General features: G+C 40.8%; 1 protein-coding gene across 2 annotated transcripts in view; it reads left to right on the plus strand.

Annotated features, from left to right (window-relative positions):
- Positions 1–699: 699 nt before the first annotated feature.
- TUBGCP3 (tubulin gamma complex associated protein 3) overlaps positions 700–19,000 on the plus strand; it is a 50,518-nt gene continuing 32,217 nt past the window's right edge. Inside the window, exons 1-5 of one of the 2 annotated variants that reach the window (XM_048328013.1) lie at positions 700–991; positions 11,512–11,619; positions 13,440–13,507; positions 16,214–16,291; positions 16,903–17,120. In XM_048328013.1, the coding sequence (XP_048183970.1) occupies positions 916–991; positions 11,512–11,619; positions 13,440–13,507; positions 16,214–16,291; positions 16,903–17,120 (548 nt within the window). In that variant the 5' untranslated portion in view covers positions 700–915. Of the gene's footprint in view, positions 992–1,338; positions 1,421–11,511; positions 11,620–13,439; positions 13,508–16,213; positions 16,292–16,902; positions 17,121–19,000 lie in introns of those variants that run through there. The other variant, XM_048328003.1, reaches the window with a different exon arrangement.

The raw sequence follows: 19,000 nt of genomic DNA on the forward strand, positions 1-19,000 counted from the left end.
ACTGGATAAAAGGTAATTCCAGCAGGACGAGATTGTGACCACCGACTCATGGCCACCAATGCAAGAAACCCACCGACTCAAAAGAAGAGAAAGACTGAGAATGTGGACTAATTAGAATGAGAAGCAAGGGAATCATTAATAGAAGATAGAATACTAATTAAGAACTACATAACTTGTAGCCAATAAACACTAATTCACTCGTTTGCTAAAATGTATAAATAGTAAAAAGTTTTGGTAGCTGGGGTGCTATTGTGGATCTGCCACCCAGCACCCCTTTCAGTGCAGAACTGCAAATAAACCAAATACCTCGACTGTGTGTGGATTGGCCTCTTGCACACAGGGTGAAAGAACCTATTTTGGCAACAGGATTACTCTGCATCCGTGTGTGCATTCTGCAATCCCACGCCTGAAGTCCTCGCAAACCCTCCATCAAGGACTTTTTCGCTCCTGCCCGTGATGGCCTGAGAAGGCCTCCATCTCCTGCACTCGTTAGAAGATCTGTGTTGAAGTGAATCTGTGCTTTGATGGAGCGTGGCTTCAGAGGCTTTGAGGGGTAGGTGAGAGGCGTTTTCCAAGCCCGGAACGGTGCCTCGGACGGGGCACGTCCCGCTCCAACTGCGCGTTCCCGCCCCGGCTCCTGCCCACGCGCGCGGGGCGGCGCCTGCCCCGGAACCGCCGCGCGGGGCGCTCCCGCCGCGCGGGGCATTGTGGGTGTGCGGCCGCCGCTGCGGCTTTCGGCGGGTCCCGTTAAAATGGCGCCGTAGGCGGTGGCGGGAGCGGGAGGTGCTGCCGGGTCCCTGTGCTGCCGACCGGGTGGCGCGTCCTCGCCTCCCTCCTTCCCTCCGCCATTCTGCTGTGCTCCGGCTCTGCCGCCCGCTCCCGGCCCCCGCGTCACCTCCTGCCTCCCGCGCGGCGATGGCGACTCCGGACCAAAAATCGCCCAACGTTCTGCTGCAGAGCCTCTGCTGCCGCATCCTGGGCAAGAGCGAAGGTAACGGTGTCCCCCCGCCATTCCCCCGGCAGCAGCGCTTGGAGCCCGCGGGGGCTGCCCCCGCAGGGCTGGAGAGGTGTCGGCGGTCTCCCGGCCCGGGGGGTGGGCAGCCCGGGCGGTGCTGAGGTACCGGCCGGGTATGGCAGCGGCCCCGTGAGCCCGAGCCCTGCGGCGGGAGGCGGCTGGAGGCGGCTTCGTGCCCTCCTCCTCCGGCTCCCCCGGAGCGTTTGGCCGGCTCGTGAAGGCTCTTTCCTCTTCGGGGAGCCGGGCACCGGTGCCGGGGTGTTTGGGCGAAGGGGGGCTCGTGTACCGCCTCCCGCCGGTGCCTGCTCGAGTGGAGCCATTGACGTGCGCCAGGTCCGCTACAGGTCCTCGGTGTCTTGATGCTGCTGTGAGTCTCCAGCAGGGGAATGAATCTCGTCTGTTTGCGTAAGTTTCTCCCTTGCAGTCAAGCAAAGACTGTTTTTAGTAATCAGTCGGAGGGGTGGAAAGGAAGGCATGCATCTGCTGAGTCTCCTTTTTAAGTGCTCTCTTTGTAAGCACTAGAGAAATTCATCCAAAAGCTTTTATTGCATCTGTTTTCTTGTATGAGAAATTACTTTCTTCCTTATTAGTAATGGCTGTCAAGTCTTTTTTGTATTCTTTTCTCTCTCCGTGCCCTTCTCTTCTGACAAGTCCCTTTAGATATTTCCAGGACAGTAACTAAAACTTTTGAGCATTCACCTGTTGTAAAAAAATTACTAAAATGTGGCCTACATGTGAATTGTTGCTATCTTAGAAATCTAGAAAGTGAGTAACAAGATACAGATATACATGTTTTCTGTCTCTCAAGCTTTGTGTTCATCTGTTGCAGACAGCATGTTGTGGTCTCATAACCCATCTTTGTCTCTCAGTTGGAGAGATATGGGTTTAATGGATTAACTGTTTGGCGAATAAGGCGCTGAAACTGGCAGCATGGCCACATCCAAGGAGTTGTAGTCACTGTCTCAATGTCAAAATGAAGATCACTAGCAAGTGGTGTTCCTCAGAGGCCTGTATTGGGATTGATGATGGTCAGTATCGTTATTAGTAACACAGACAGTGGGCTTGAGTGTGCCTTTGGAAGACTTGCAGATGACACCAAGCTGAGCAGTGCAGCTGATGTGTTGGAGGTAAGGGAGTGCCATGCAGAGGGACCTTGACAGGCTTGAGGAGCAGGCCCATGTGAACTTCAGGGTTCTGCACCTGGGTCTGGGCAATCCCCAGCAGCTGTAGAGAGTGGGGGATGCGTGGATTGAGGACAGCCCTGCAGAGAAGGACTTGGGGAGTGGAGGAAAAATTTGACATGAGGCAACAAGTGTGCATCCGAAAAAGTCAACCGTATCCTGAGCTCCTTAAAAAGAAGCATGGACAGCAAGTAGAGAGAGGTGATTCTCCCTTCACTGCTCTGCTTTTGTGAGACCCCATCTGCAGTACCGTGTTCAGCTCTGGGGCACCCAGTACTAAAAAGATGTGGGTGTGTGAGAGCAGGGCCATGAAAACAGCATCGGGCACCTCTCCTACAAAGCAAATGTGAGAGAGTTGGGGTTGTTGAGCCTGGACAAGGCTCTGCTCAGAGATCTCATTACAGCCTTTCGGTGCTTAGAGAGGGCTTATAAGAAAGACACTTTTTACCAAGGCCTAAAGCGACAGAGCAAGGGGTGATGGCTTTAAACAGTTATAGGGTATGTTTAGATTGGACACAAGGAAGAAAGTTTTTACAGTCAGTGTTGCGAGGCTCTGGAGCAGGTTGCCCAGAGGAGTTGTGAAGGCCCCATCCCTGGAAGTGTTCAAGACCAGACTGAATGGGTCTTTGAGCAGCATGATCTAGTGGAAGATGTCCCTGCCCATGTCAGGGGAAGTGGATTAGATGGTCTTTGAAGGTCCTGTCCAGCCCAAACCATTCTGTGATTGTGATTCATCCGAGAACCTTGGTAAAATTGGTAGGAAGTTGGAATCTTTGTCTTCACTGAACTGTTGAGTAGGGACTCCTTCATAAAAAACATTCTATATAACTCGAAGATCTTAAGGGTCTTTTTCAACCTAAATAATTCTATGATCAACAGCTGTTGATCGCTGTGTTTTGTTTCTCAAAATCTTTTCCTTCTCTATTGCATTTTTAAGTCTTCTGCAAGGCAATAAATTTACTTTTTTCCAGAATCTGTATTATTTCTGTGACAGGAATTCCTTTTGTAAGATTGTATCAGGATGCAGCAAGTTTCTACTCTTCCCCTGTCTCCACCAAATCAGCAGTAGCTTCTAAACTGTTTAATGCCTCTTGTGTTCTTCTGTAACTATATTTCTTTTAGCAAGTGTTTTAACTGTATTTTAAAGGGCGCTTCACATCAGCCTATAGTTCTAAGGTGCTCTTATAGCTCTGTTTTTAAAGCTGTTTCTTGCCTTTAACATTCTTTGGAAACTTTTTTCTGATACAATTGGTATGTGTTCTTGTTTAAGAGTACTTCAAACATTTGCTACCAGAACTCTCAAATTATTGTGCTAGTTGCTAGTTCTATTTCCAAAAATAAATTTAAAAATTGGAAAATAGATTGTCTTACTTTATTGGAATAGTGGATGCCTTTTTGAGGACATCATTTCTATATTGCCTAGTCGTGTTTTCTTCATGACTCTTTTTTTCTTAGATTTGGAGTGCAACCTAAACTCAATCTAAGCTTGTTTCTTGGTGTTATCTAGGTCTGTGATACTTACAAAAGTTAAACAGAGCATGAGAACAGAAATGGAAACCTTTGTTTATCAACTGAAGTATGAGTATTGATGTGAGGTGGCTCACTTCTAGCAACTTAGGATCCAGCTATTTTTGAAGTCACAGTTTCGATACATCTCTGTATCTTCTGACTGGAATAATAATTTTATTTATAAGCAGTATGTGCAAAAACATGCAAGAGAACTGGTTTTTGTTATTTTTTAAATAAATGTTGAACCTGTTCCTGTGTGTTGGGATTCTGATAATGTAACTAAAATACCTTCTGTGTTTGACTAATGAAAGTGGAAATTTTGGCCAAAATCACAGTAATTTTCTGCATGCAACCTGTAGCCTGCTTGTCTGCGCACTTGAGGGTTATCTGAGGACTTCTTTGAAGTGACAGATTAAAAAAAAACGTAGGTTGTCTGCCACCTTTATCATCCATGTTTTTATGCATGTGGCAGATGGGAAGCCCATTCTTACCCTGCTCTTTATTCCTGTGTTATGAGGGATGCTAGCACTGAAACCTCACCCTTCTGAGACAGGACTTCCCTTGAAGCAGTCAACTGTAGTACATGTTTCAGCTCAACTATAGATTTCCGATCCATACAGACTGATAAATCAAAAATTCTGTGAAAGTCTCAGCCATGAAATGTGTGCTGTTTTTTTCCCCCCACCTCCCAATATCTATGTCCAAGGAATACAAAAAGACAATAAAGGAATTTTGTTAGCACTGGCGTCCTCTGTGTAGAGGAAGATGCATGTATCCATAGGTGGTAAGGAACCCACTGGACAAGTTATTTAGCATCTTGCTGTTTTTCAGGCTTGTAATTCTTGTTCCTTTCAGCACAGGGTAAGTCTGACATAAGGTATTAGTGTGTGGTTAGTGGTCTGCGTGCAGCTTCTCTGCTACTTGTGTACTGTGAAGTTAGGCTCTTTGTATATATGCATTCTCTTTTTTGAAGCAAACTTTACAAGTATTATCAGTGTAGTCTTTGGAAAGTAATTGATGATGTTCAATTACTTTTACAGAGTTGAGGGGCAAAAACCTTAGACACTTAAGAGATCTTTAAATTTAGTAGAGAAGTTTCTACTAACAATTCAAAACAAGAAGCTGAAAACATCCGTCTTAAACCTGCTGTGAATGCAAAGTACAAAGTGCTGCTGTAATTGGGTGAAATTTAATGGGTAAATAGTAAAGGAATTGAGGTTCGATGATTTACTGGTTGTTCCTGCCTGTGCATTCCTTGAGTTTCTGCTTGAGAATTTTTGTTCTCCCTTTGTTCCTTCTCAGCACTTATGTGTTATGTTTGTGAGGAAGCTATGGCTTCAGGAGGAGCTGAAGGGTTCTTTTTATATAATGTCTGTATGATAATTGTGCACTTAAGGCTAAGGTGGGATTACTCTCCTTCCAAGTCTGCATTGTACAATCCCCTGCCTGAAGTCTTCCATAAGCCCTCATCAAGGATTTTTTTGCTTCTGTCCACGATGGCCTTAGAAGGCTTCCACCTTCTCTGCTTGTTAAAGATTTATGTTGAAGTTAATTTGTGGTTTGATGGAACATGACTTCAGGGCTCTCAGTGGTGGAGCCATCTTCTCTCTCTTCCCCCTTTTGGGATCATCCCCTGAGTAGATGGCTTGCTTTGTTTCCAGAACCAGTCAGCTGCATAGGCCCAGTTACTGGGATTTTTTACTTTCTTGCAAACAGCTCTGAGAAATCCACTGAGTTATGTGGAAGAATTCTGTTTAGTTGTTTGTTTGTTTGTTTTTAAATTATCTGCCTAAACTTCCTTTTTTTTCTAGAACTAAGGTTTGAAAGCTCTCTGTTTTACTGTGCTCTAGCCAGTCGTCAAGGAGGGGCTTAAAGCTTTCCATGGTGCTGTATGTCTGCATTCAGCCACTGTGGTTAGTTTGGGGTCTCTGCCTCTGCAGTTGGAGCTGTTGCTGACCTCTCTCTTCCACATGTTCTTATACTGTCTAAGAATTACTGTGCTGGCTTTGTATTACCAGTCTTCTGTGTTTTTCCAGGCTATCCACCTCACTTTTATACTTGCGCTTGATCATGCAGGGAGCTTGCAGTAATTTCTATAATTTTTATTTTTCCCCCCCTATGTTTGTGGACTCCAGCACTTATACAGGGTTGCATGCCTCTCTTTGGACAGTGATTTTAGTCCTTCTGACTAAGAATTTCTTGTTCTTAGCTGTCTTTCACAAACCTCCTGGTAATCTTAAAACTCTAAGAACTCTTAGTGCCTCCAATGGAAACAAATGGTATTGCTGTAAATATTCAAGCTAAATCTATTTGAGTTTGAATCCTAAAAAGGTTTTTGTGTGCCAAAGTACTATTGGAGGTATGCATACTCTAGAAAGTAAAGTTAGTATTTCAGTCTTTGGGGAGTAGTTTGCTACCTGAAGTCCACACTATGGCCTCAATTTAATCTCCAGAGTCAGTGGCAGTTTTGTTATTGCTGTTTGATTTTGCTTTTTTAAACTCTGAATTATTGGAGTAGATGTTAAAGATTCATGTCGGGGGAAAAGCATAGAGTTCATTCAAAAGGTGATATGGAGGGAGTTTTACCTCTGCTAATAACAGAGCAGATGTGAGTTGACAAAAGAGGCAAAAATTCACAGTGAGGGAAAGTTCTGAAAAGATAGTGACACAAAGTTGCTGGTAGTTCAGTGGGACAGTCCTCGAATAAATCTGTTTAGTAACAGTACAACAAGAGCCAGCCATACTAACAGAATTAAAGAATATTTACGTTTCCTGTGCTGTGCTTCAAAGTTTGTGGACAACTTCCAAGTAAGGAAAGGTATGGGAGTGTGTGTGGCTTGGGCTTTATTTTGTGCTTATGTTGGTTTAATTTCCTTGTAGGAAAGGAGTCTGGAGACTAGAAAAACAATTAACAATAATTTTAAAATGCTTCAACCAAGAAGTTGCATCAGCAGAAGAGAAGTTTAAGGTAGTTGACTAAATCAGAAGACTGATGTAAAATTAATTTTTTTTCAGGTATACTTCATAGAATCATAGAAAGGCTTCGCTTGGAAGGTACCCTAAAGATCATCTAGTTCCAACCCTGCTGCCATGGGATGGGACCCCTTCCACTATACCAGGTTGCTCAAAACCCATCCAGCCTGGCCTTGAACACTTCCAGGATAGGACATCCACAACTTCTCTTAGCAATGTGTTGTAGTATCTCACCATCCTCACCGTAAAGAATTTCTTCCCAGCATGTTGTCTAAATGTCTTTTATTTTAAAATCATTCCCCCTTGTCCTATTACTATCTGCCTATGTAAAAAGTTGCTCTCCCTCTTTTTTTATAACTGTTTTTTATAACATTTAAGTACTGAAAGGCCACAATAAGGTCTCTGCACAGAGCCTTCTCTTCTCCAGGTTGGACAACCCCAGCTCTTTCAGCCTGGCTTCTCAGGAGAGGTGCTCCAGCCCTTTGACCATCTTTGTGGCCTCCTGTGGACCTGCTCTTAGCAGGTCTTTCTGGTGCTGGGGACCCCAGAGCTGGATGCAGCAGTGCAGGTGGGGTCTCACAAGGTCACAGTAAAGGAGAGAACCACCTCCCTTGACCTCCTGGCCACTCCTCTTTTGATGCAGCCCAAGATGTATTTGGGCCTTCTGGTCTGTGAGTACACATTGCTGCATCATGTCCTGCTCTTCATCCATGAGAACTCCCAAGTCCTTCTCTGCAGGCTGCTCTCAGTGGGTTCTGCTGGTCTGCAGTTGTCTGGGATTGCCTCAACCCAGTGCAGCACCTTGCATGTCATAACCAGGCTGGTCCTAAAATTGCACAATTCAAACCCAGCGTTTTCTACAGGAACAAGCTCACAGTGCGCATAGATTCTCATCAAGAGCAAAATAGTAATGCTAATGGCATTTGAGGCTAGTCTTCCAGTTTATCACTGTATGCCATGTTAATGCAATTGCTTTTCCCCCAGGTAATGCTTCATAGTAGTGTAGAACATTGATATGGGTAAAACAGAGGATGTACAGCAGCATTACTGTCTTGACAAACATAATATGTACTCATGGTATATGTGAGAAGGTGGAAAGTTTTACAGCTTTTCTTCCCAGCTTAGTTTTGCAACAATAGCACATTAGGCATTTTGTAAACACTTTCTTACAGGAAAGAAGTTAGTTGCTTGGGGTTTTTTTCTTCAGCAGGTGTTTTTGGCAGCATCTGTATCTGAGTAGTTTGCAGCAATAATTTTTACCTGGTCAGTGGCACTCCTACAGCACTGAATGCAGTTTAGAGCGTAATTGTTTTACGATAATTTTGTATTGTGTTTAAGGAAAATAGTTGTCTGGGATGATGGACAGCTGACTGGAGAGTTTGCTAATCTTTGAAGTCTTTCAAGAAAGTGATTACTGTTTGGTTTAGCTACACTTTCTTTAGCATAGTCCTGTAGTTTAGAAATTGTTTATAGACATATTTAAATAACCAAATGTCTTCTTTCCAGGAAACAAGGTTTCTCACAATGATACATTAATATTTGGAAAACCTACTACTTAGGTTTTTCAGGACTTCCCCTGCCCCCTTTTGGAAACTTAATTGATCTATAACCAACCTTGTTTAAAGAAATGTGTAAGAATATAAACTGAATTTCAGTTCTCTTCCTTAAAATTATAGGCAATGTTAGAAGCTTCTTTATGGCAAAAGTCTTTCTGAATTTCAGTATGTCCTCTGAAGTACTGTCCTCTTGCAGTTGTATTGGCTAATTACCGCTTTGTCTCCCGATCTTTTACTTTAAATATTATCTTTGGTCCTATTTCTCCTTGCTGTCTTTATAACCAGAATCTTTCTGTGCATTGCTCCTATATTTTTTTTTTCATGTGCTTTAAAGTGCTGTTATCTGCCTTTTGAAGTAGTCAAATTCTAATACTGCATTGTGTGTAGGAAAGTTTGAATGGCTGTGTGGAGTATAGATCTTTGAAGAATTGGTGGGTTGCTTTGTTCAAAGGAGACAGTCTTTAAGTTTTCATTTTTTTTCTTGTGATTCCCAAGTGCCAGTTCTCTATTCAGCTGTGTGGCTGCTTATCAGTATCGTTAATTGTGTGTGTATTACTTAAGGGATATAGTCTGAGGAGATGTGGCTGACTGTCTGCATTCTCTGCTGTGATCGGACCTCTGGAAATCAAGCCATGATCAATGTTGTTTGCCCCCCTTCAGCTCTCAGACAGCTGCATCAGATATATTGAGCTTCCCGTTATGTAACAGAGCCATGCTGTAATCATTTTCTGATGAAGGATGTTCAAATAGATACATGGCTGTATATTTAAAGTACGTCTGCTGTCGTAATGATGATTCTTTGAGGAGGGAAGCAATTAAATGTGCCTATCAGTTATAAGTGATGTGAATTTTTATTGTATTGACACATACCTGTATTAAGTTACGTTTAATCACTTTAGGTACTGAAGTTATTTTACGAATTCGTGAGAAATAATCTGCTGAAGAAACACCCACAGCAGGGAATTTTTTTTGTAAAAGAGAAGCTGGACTTGATATGAATAAAACATTAAAATCTGAATTAAATAAAATAGAAAACCTGTCTTGCTACAGAACTGTTGAATTGCTGGTGCAAATCAGCAATGTATAAAGAGCAGATCACTTTTTCCATGTTGTCAGTAGTGTAACAAGTTTAAAAAGCAGGACTTATTGGATGGAATTGTAGTCTTCCAACTAGAGATCTTTCTCAGATGCTTTGTTAGGGCAGCATGGAAAAGACTATGCCAAGTTTCAGTGCTTTAACTAGTGTTGCTATGGGTGCTATTGAAATAGAAGGTCATTACAGAAGGTAATAGATTTTCATTAAAACTGCCCCATTACAGGAAAAACTTGCCCCTTTCCTATCTGCTGCCAAGTAGACAGTTGAGGAATTACCAGAGCATATGTTGTTTGGGATAACTTAGTGCCAGTATTTGACTTTAATTGACCATGCAGAATATTTTTTGAAATCTTGAGTTCTGTTATGATGTGCATTAAACTTAAGAATTACACAGAAATACTTCCTCATATTTAACTCTTCACACCTGGTTCCTAAGTAGCTGCACTGTTAAATTTTTATATTTGTATTTGCAAGACATATTGCAATTGAAAGGTTGCTTAGTCTAACAGTAGAGGAGGCATTTAAGTCATAGAGATTTGTGACCTTACAGTAGTCTGGATATTGGCATTTTCTTCTCTGACAATAGAACAATACTCTTGCTCCTTCTGTAGGCCAGTATTGTCAAATACTGTTAAATGTTAGTGATTTTTGTCTGAGCAGACTGTTTTCCTGATTGTGTGAGGTATTTCTTTGTGTGAATTGGTTAATGCTTGCTGTTCTACAGTTGTATTCTGGTAGAGTAGGACCAATGGGTGATATTTATAGTACAAGACAGTATAAAATGCACATTCAAAAAGAATGTAGGGCATTCAAAGACAATCTAGTGTGTTGTGATTTTCAAATTTCAAACTTCTTTCCGTAATTTTTTGATGATCTTAATGCATTTAATAATTGACTCTTAGTATCTCCCTGGTGATTTTTTTTTTTTTTCAATTGTAAATACTAGTTAATTTAAGACATTATAAATGCATAAAATATTTCTCCTTCTAGTGGTCCTTCACCTTATTTCATTTTTCTGTTCCTTTTGTATGTATTTGTCTTGACCAGCATCCATGGTTTTTCCTTGGCCCAACCTTTGCTGCATTACTCGGCAATTTTCCCTGAAGGCTGACTGCTCAACTGGCTAAATAAAACACATGAGGACCTGGTGCATTTGCACACATAATGTTATATACAGAACAGACAATGTGCAGAATTGCTTAGATGGTTTTTTTTCCTGAAGTAAAAAGATTCAAATACAGGACAAACACACTTGGATTTCTTCTGTACCTTTTTCCTTGTGTTACTACAGTTGTTTCTATATAAGGAATAAAAATGTGTCTGACCCTTTAAAAGGGCACTTGACGTGTCTGTAGGCTTATTGTTTGATTTTTCAGGCCAATACATGGGAATATGACTATGCTGTAGAGGCATTGATAGTGACCTGGCCCTATCTTAGTGTTACCAGACTGTTAGTTTTCCCAGAAAGCAAGATACTTGCACTAAAACAGTGCTTTTCAACAACAAGATTAAAGATAGAATTATTGCATGAGGAAGATGCAGTGGAAAGAGGTCACTGACTTGTGACCTCTGTGTTAGTGTCCACATTATGCATTGGGATGTGATGCTGATATCTCTGAGCTGGCTTTGAACCAAAGGATGAAACCATGCAAACTGTTTGAAACAAAACCAAACCTAAAAGCAAGATGCAAACTGGAAAACCACTATTGTGGATATCTGAGTGAAGATCCACAGGTCGGTGGTGAAGGTGACTATTGGTGTGGTGTGTGAACTGAACCGTGTGACTGTATGCCAAGTCCCACAGCATTTCTGTCTGTGAGGATGGGCAGAGCCAGCTAAGCGTGCAAATGCTCTCTAATAACTGGGTAGACCTAAGTGTCTCTTTCAGCACAGAATAGGAAAGGCTTATTCACAAATTTTGGTGCAGTTATTTGTGGAGTGTGTACAGGTGAGTATGTTTGAAATATCGCGTTAATACTGTCCTAAACTGGGTAAACTGGACTTTACTGCCCTCTGGTTAGAAGTGTGTTTAAGAATTACAGCACAGCATTATCAAATCTAAGCCAGGTATGTTTATGCTGCTTTCAGACATAGCAGTTGTAATCTCATGTCTCACTTTTTTTAAATTAGTTTTAATAGAACTTTAGCATTCTCCTTAACTGAGTTTTCTTTTTCTTTCAGCTGATGCAGCCCAACAGTTTCAGTATGCAGTGAGAGTTATTGGAAGCAATTTTGCTCCCACTGTTGAGCGTGATGAATTTCTTGTAGCGGAGAAAATCAAGAAAGAACGTAAGTGTATCCTTTTCCTTTCTTAGAAATACAAAGTTCTTACGAAGTTAACCTGATTATTTCTCTGAAAAGGGGATAACTCTGCCTCACAGATATTATTAATGCTTACTTCCTGAATATCTCATGGTGTAAATTCCATTAATTTCCTAGTGAATATTCCTGAGTGATTGAATTCACAGCTCAGATTTTTCTGAATATTCAGCTTAGACTTTCCTTGCTGCTTTGTATCTTAGCCACTATGAAGACAAATTAAAATTAAAACTGCACTCCTTTCACCTTAGTACTGGGAATTTATGAATTCATAGTTTTTTTTAGAAGATTAAAAGACTGATATTTTTGAGATGTGCACTTCAGGAATATTACACCTTGGCGCAATTAACTTCATGAGCACCTGTGTGAAACTTGCTGAATGAGTGTCCTGGGATCTGATGGAATAGTTTGTGACTTACCTGATACTACTTGCCTTCAGTTCTCTGAGTTTTCTGCAACCACCTTCTTAAAACTAAAATCATAGACCATGACTTTGTAAGGGATGTTGCAGTTCCATTCCATTGTGCTCTGTGCTGCTCTGAGTCAAGTGTGGCACTGTGTGTATCCAGAGGGGATGTGATGAATTCTTGAAAAGCCAAATACTGCTTTCAGCAGGTTCTGCTGCACAGTAGCATGTCCAGAAACAATTACTGGAATTGTGCAAATGAAATTAAAGCTTCATATTTGAGCTTTGAATATTGAGAGATTGAATTAGGATAATTGACGTCAGTGGCTGTAACTGTTTTAAGGTTCATGTGTATTTTTCTGCTAATGCAGAGCTTCCATGACTTGCTGATAGACACATAAGCCCATTAAAATTCCTCTATCTACAGCTCCAAAACACTGGAATCTACAATATATACTTTTTGCCATGCTTTGGCTACTTGTAGCCAGCACAGCATGTATTCTTTGGACCTGTTGTCAGTTTTCTGAAGAGCACTGTCTCCCTCATCCTCCTTCTCCCCAGCTTCAGCTTTTAGGCTTATGCTAGTGGTCATGTAACAAGTGACTGGATATATATCCTTCTAACTTTACATTTATTTTGGGGATACCACGCAGGAAGTGACTTAGTTGTCAAAGTGTACTTACCAGTGACATTTGATGTTAATTAACATTTCTAACATTTAATAGCTATTTTTCTTATCACTGAAGCTTCTTCAGATGTTTTTATCACCTTGGTTTTCTTTTAACATGGCTCTTTCTGATGTAATACAGCTTTTTAAAGAAATCATACTTGGACGAGGTGTCTCCTCTGAGAAGAAACTTCTGTAACTGGCATTGATTTGAGACTATTATTTTTTGTAATACATAAAAGTTGTGTGACCCTGGAGTTCTGCCTGACTTGCAGCAAATGGCATTACTACTTTTTTTCTTTCATTTTATTGCCTAAAATAGAAACAATTGCACTCTAGTTTTGGAGCAATTACATGTAGTTTTTTTAACTTTTTTTAATGCATATCTGATTTCAGTTGTGTCTTCAGTCCCTTAGGTCCCTAAACCTACTGAATGGCAGCCTAGAATTTAAAAGGACACTTAATTAGAAAATGCATATTTTGATTGAGCTAAGACAAGCCAGTACTTACATTGAATCACTTCCATTGCAAGAGTTCTCAGGGCTGGAATGCAGATAAGATAAGAACAGGCAAAGTGTTTAAGTTAATACAATGGAACAGTCCAGCATCATTATGCTTTCTTGGCTGCCTTTTATAATTTACCACAAGTATCTGTTAAGATGTGACTGTTACTCTTCTTTCAAACTTTTAATCTACGTTTCTTTGTTTTTTTAATAGTTGTACGACAAAGAAGGGAAGCAGATGCTGCTTTGTTTTCAGAACTCTACAGAAAACTCGGTTCACAGGTAGTTTAATAAGTGTGTAAAGAGTAAAGAAACTGAAAGCAGTCATAAGCATCCTTCTGATGTTAGAGTTGTTTTGGAGAGTGCTTAGGTCATAAACAATATTTTTTCTGGGAAGATGGTCAAGTACTGGAACAGCTTGCCTAGGAAAGTTGTGGAGTCTCCATCCTTGGAGACAGTCAAAACCTGACTGGACACAGTCATGGGCAACCTGCTGTAGATGACCATGCTTTAAATGGGGATTGGACCAGACAGTGTTTAGAGATGCCTTTCAACCCTATATTTTTAGTATTTGATTCCAGTTATATGAAGGGGTACTTCCTATGAAGAAAGGAATTCTGTAAAAGTCAAGTGTTCATTTAATATATAAAACTGATGAATTTTCTCATCGTTTATTTTACAGAAATGTCTTGCAGGATATTGATTTACTAGTCTAGTATTCCCATGCATCTGAATTTTTAAGTGCTCCAAGTCTTTTATGTTGAAGGTTAAGGGTTTGCTGACTTGGGTGGCTCTAACACCAGTGTTAATCAAGGAATACGGCATGCCAATATTCTGAAAAAAGATGTTAGCATGTAGAAAACCTGAGTTTATCACGATAATGCTAAGATTAAGATTACAAAAAAGGTACTCTGTGGAGAGTATCGCTATTCAGAAATTGGTTCTCCTGCTGCCCTCTTCCATACTTGACTTACCCGTTACTTTGTTAGTGTTTGGAGATCAAGTTACTGAGTAAGTCTTCCTGGTTTCGGTATCCTGTGTGTTTGTGTATTATTTGCACTGGTTTGTACAGCAGAGCACTGATTTGCAGATGATTCTTAATACAGACTTTCTGTAACATGTTTCTGTAGCTTATGTACTGCACTGCCATTTGGCAAGCAAAGTGCTGCAGAGCATGATGACTAATCTTTGGAACAAAATGCCTTGCCTGTGTTACATGTTTGGTTATTCTTCTGAATGTAATGCAGGCTATCTCCTGGTATTTTACTGCCTCCTCAAACATTGAAGGTTCCTTTAACCCTTTTTTTCCCCCTCTGCTAGCGTCTTGTGTATGTGAAATGGTATCATGACTTCTTTAAAATTCACACTACAATTATTGTTCAATTTGCTGTTAGGTTTATTACTAAAGCTGTGCAATCATTTTTTTTTTCTTGCAAGCATAGGGAAGGGCATAAAGGGATACACGTTTTCTGAATCAACGAGATTTTCTGCTTCCAACAATTCTCTTGAAAGCAGTTAGGAGAAAAAAAAGCATGTGTGAATATGTTTTAACTTTGTTTCATCTATTACTCCAAACAGAAAAGGAGGTCAGTGCTTATTTTTATGGCAGCCTGCCAGTTGAGTAAACTGCACTTCTTGGAGCACTTGGATTTATTCTATCCTGGCCAGTAGAAGAACCAGTAATGTTGCTGCTCCTTCTTTTCCGCTTGTTAATTAGTTGCTGTATTAGTTACCTGCAACAGATGCAATACCGCTACTTTTTGCTTGTTTTTGAGATCAAAGCCGAAGATAATCAACTTGTGCCTACGTAATAATATAGAATGTCCCCTTTTACTCTTCTATAACAAAGTAGGTTTGATTAGTGGGCTCTGTCATGAAGAAAGGAATGCTTCATGTTCAAAATTCTTAGACCATGTAATACATAGGCACTAAATGCCTAATTTGCAGGAGGTAGGAAAATCAGAAAATTGAAAAAATGAAAATGTTTAAAAAAAAATTTCAAAGTGACCTTGAAAGTGCTTTTTGCAAGACTGATAGCACTGAATTATGTCGCTTCATACAGGATGGAGTCTGTGTTGAATCTTGATATGACTCAAGTTTGCTTTATATTCAACATTGCTTAGTATTGCAGATCATAGCCTGATCAATATTGTGAGAGAATTTGTATGAGTTTCTTTGACTCAACTTAATGTCCATCATATGGTTCTATGCCCCTGGTAAATTCAGGTACAAGTGTTAGTGTCACAGAACTATGGAGTAACATATCTAGGAACATGCATATTTAAAATAAATAGTTTTAGTACTTGCCTTCACTTTAAAGTATTCTGTTTGTAGCTTGGGCTTTAGCTGAAGCTTTCTGCTGAGATCTAAAACTGCTGACAGTCTTATTCTAACAGTCTGTATGTGTCTGCTAAAGACTGTATTGTGTATTTCTCAAGTTTCATATTGACAGTGTCTCTATCTTACGCTGTGAAAATTTTGGTAGCTCTGTTAAATGGCATTTAAAGTAATAGAAATTTAAACCCTCACTTTTGAGGCCTCTGTAAAGGAGAGTGGAGGGGAAAAAGGAGAAAAGACAATTCCTTGCTAAAAACTTCACCAAGAGTTTTCCTTCTTCATGTTTGGGTTAAATTAATGGCTGCAAATGAGATGTTTTAAGTGGTGAGAGTGTGTGGGAATGCTGGTAACAGTTCAGCTCTGTATAAACCTCATTCTTAGTAGCTATGAATTTTAAATTGAGCCTGCTTGCTGATCTCAGAGGAGGTGAGAATTCATGATTTGAACACAGTGGAAAAAATTCATAAAATTAACAATACAGAGGCTGCACCGCACATTCCCAGTTTATTCAAGAATGTGGTTCTGAGTTAGTCTCATTTATTTGGAAAGTTTATTTATATGCATATATATTAGGAAGTTGGATAATTAAAAAGAATCCTGTTATTATCAAGAGTTAAGCTTATTTATGTTTGCCTTCATCTTTTTTTGAAGGGCATTTTGAAAAACAAATGGTCAATACTCTACCTCCTGCTTAGCCTTAGTGAAGATCCACGTAAACAGTCTAACAAGGTAGGTGAGGAGACTTTTGTTGCTTCTGAGAGATAGTAAATGTGTGTCACTTATTTTAGATATCTTCAAGAATCATTATCCAGACTTAACCAATATCTCAGGTTGTTTTCATGGTATCTGTGTGTGAGACTGAAAGGAAGAAAACACTTAAGTATCTGTAATATTTGGTGTAGTTTTCTTACACTACGTAAATGTAAAAATATGAGCTGTCCAACACGTGTAGCTGAAGTTGTGACTGTATTAGATGGATGTTTTTTATGTTTGCCTTCTGCTTGAGGGTGTGATGTCTGCTCATGTGATAATGAGTTTTAAATGGAGTTAGGGAAAGCACAATGCAGTTGCAGCTCAGCTAGCACCAAAGTGCTTTTTGCAGCTATTGCTAATGACAATTTGCAGGCAAAAAGAAGTTGTATTGCTAAAAGTACTGTTGCTCACTGTAAGGCACTTTTTTCCATCATAATTGCATCAGCAAAGTTTTCTTTGCATATACGTGATGTTCAGGTATTTCTTGTGTTCTTGATATTACACGCCTGTTAACTGAAGATGTGACTTAAAGCAATTCCCACATCTTTTTTTTAATTATTCCTCTCTTCAAATCCTTATCTTTTCAGGTGTCAAGTTATGCCACGCTTTTTGCTCAAGCATTGCCACGGGATGCTCACTCAACCCCTTATTACTATGCCAGGCCTCAGACCCTTCCACTGAATTACCAAGACCGCAGTGCTCAGTCTGCCCAGAGTTCCTGCAGCATGGGGAGCAGTGGGATCAGCAGCATCAGCCTGTATGCCCTAAATGGGCCAACACCAACTCCACAATCACTCATTCCAGGGTAAACTTTACCTTACTGATAGGTTTGGAGAAGACTTGCCTTTTTTCTTTTTTTTTTTCCTCCTCCACTCTCTGCTTTTGCATGCCACTGGAAATTCTGCTTTAGGTGCAGAGAAACAGAGTTCCTGAGCTGAACAGTTCAGAGTATCAGCTGCTGGCATATGACCATATGAAGCCATAAATGGCTGCCCAAATGTGTTCATTTTTAATCACTATCTTCTTGTCTTTTCATTTTCCTTCCCACCCCCAAGAGTTATGAAACAAACACAAAATCACAAGATACACTCTACTAAAAAAATATATCTTCAACTCAAAAAAAAGCTTTGGTCCTTTCTGCAAATGTATTTGGCATGAGTTACTAAATTCATATTATAGAAGTAATTAGTGCTGACAGAACTGGATTTTATAATACAAATACTACAGTAGTGATAAGGTGATTTAGTTCAGGATTGTGGAAGTGGAAGCACAGTAAAAAGCAGTATTCCATCCCTGGACTTCAGGGTAGGAGACTTGGGGCTCTTCTGGGATCTTCTTGGAAAGATCCCCTGAGAAGCTGCCTTGGAGGAAAGAGGGATTAAGGAGAGAACAGAATAGGATAGTTCTGTTTGAAGGGACCTACAATGATCATCTGGTTCAACTGTTGGAGTAGAGAGCTGGTTGATATTCAAGGATCACCTCCTGCAAGCTTAAGAAAGAAATGGGCAAGGAGGAATTAAGAGTGGCAGGAGGCCTGCATGGATGAACAAGTTTTTTCTGACAAAACTCAGATATAGAAAGGTTTACAAAAGATGGAAGCAGGGCCAGGTGCCAAGGAGCATCCAGGGTCAGAGTGACTGCAATGAAATTCTAAACTGACCTAGAGCTTAATCTGTCAAGGGACATGAAGGGAAACAGCAGATAGTTCTGCAGCTACATAAGCAGTAAGGGAAAGCTAGAGAAAACATGGGCCCCTGTTCAAGGGGCATGGAATGTGGTGACAGATGTGGAAAAAGCTGAGGTACTTGGTGCTTGCTTTGCCTTTGTGCTGGTAAAGACCCTTGGGAAGGTCTTTGTTGCTCTGGAAAGCATGTCCAGACATGTGATGGACAAGAAGTAGGAGGAGTAGGAGTAGTCAGCCCAGACTTAAGAAAACAAAAAAAAAGACATTCTTGACCAATCTTATGGCCCTCTGTGATGAGATGACTGACTTGGTGAACAAGAGGAAAGCAATAATTGTTGTTTATTTCAACCTTACTAAGACTTTTGATGCTGTCTACCTGTGACAGCCTTATTGACAGACCTGGTAAAATGTGGACTAGATAACTTGACAGTGAGGTGAACTGAACCTGTTAGACTCAAAAGGATTATGATGAGTTCCACAAAGTCCAGTTGGAGCCCAATCCCTAATGGTGTAACCAGAAGCTGTATCCTTCTTCCCACCTGATGGCACAGAGTGAATCTTTGGCAGCTTTGCAGATGATACAATGCTGGGAGGAGTGGTTGTTAAAGGAGGTCATTAACTTGTTTCTCAGAGGGAGCTCAGTGGGCTCCAGAAACAGGCTCACAGGAGCCTGCTGAAGTTCAAAGTCCTGTTCCTGGGGAGGAGTAGCTCCATGCACCAGTACGTACTGGTGCTGACTGATGGCAAAGCAGCTTTGCAGAAAATGTCCTGGGATTCCTGGTAGACACCAAGTTGAACATGAGTGTGCGATGTGTGGTGAAGGAGGCTAAGAACCTCCTGGGTTGTTTTATGAAAGACATCACCAGGAGGGTGAGGCAAATAAAACTTCTCACTGCTCAGTACTGGTGAGGACATATCTGAAATGCTGGGTCCAGTTATAGTACAAAGAAAAGATACAGGCGGGCTGGAAGGAGTCTGGAGAAGGAAGCCCAAAACCATTT

The sequence above is a fragment of the Corvus hawaiiensis genome, chromosome 2 (assembly GCF_020740725.1).
Source record: "Corvus hawaiiensis isolate bCorHaw1 chromosome 2, bCorHaw1.pri.cur, whole genome shotgun sequence".
Taxonomy (NCBI): Eukaryota; Metazoa; Chordata; class Aves; order Passeriformes; family Corvidae; genus Corvus; species Corvus hawaiiensis.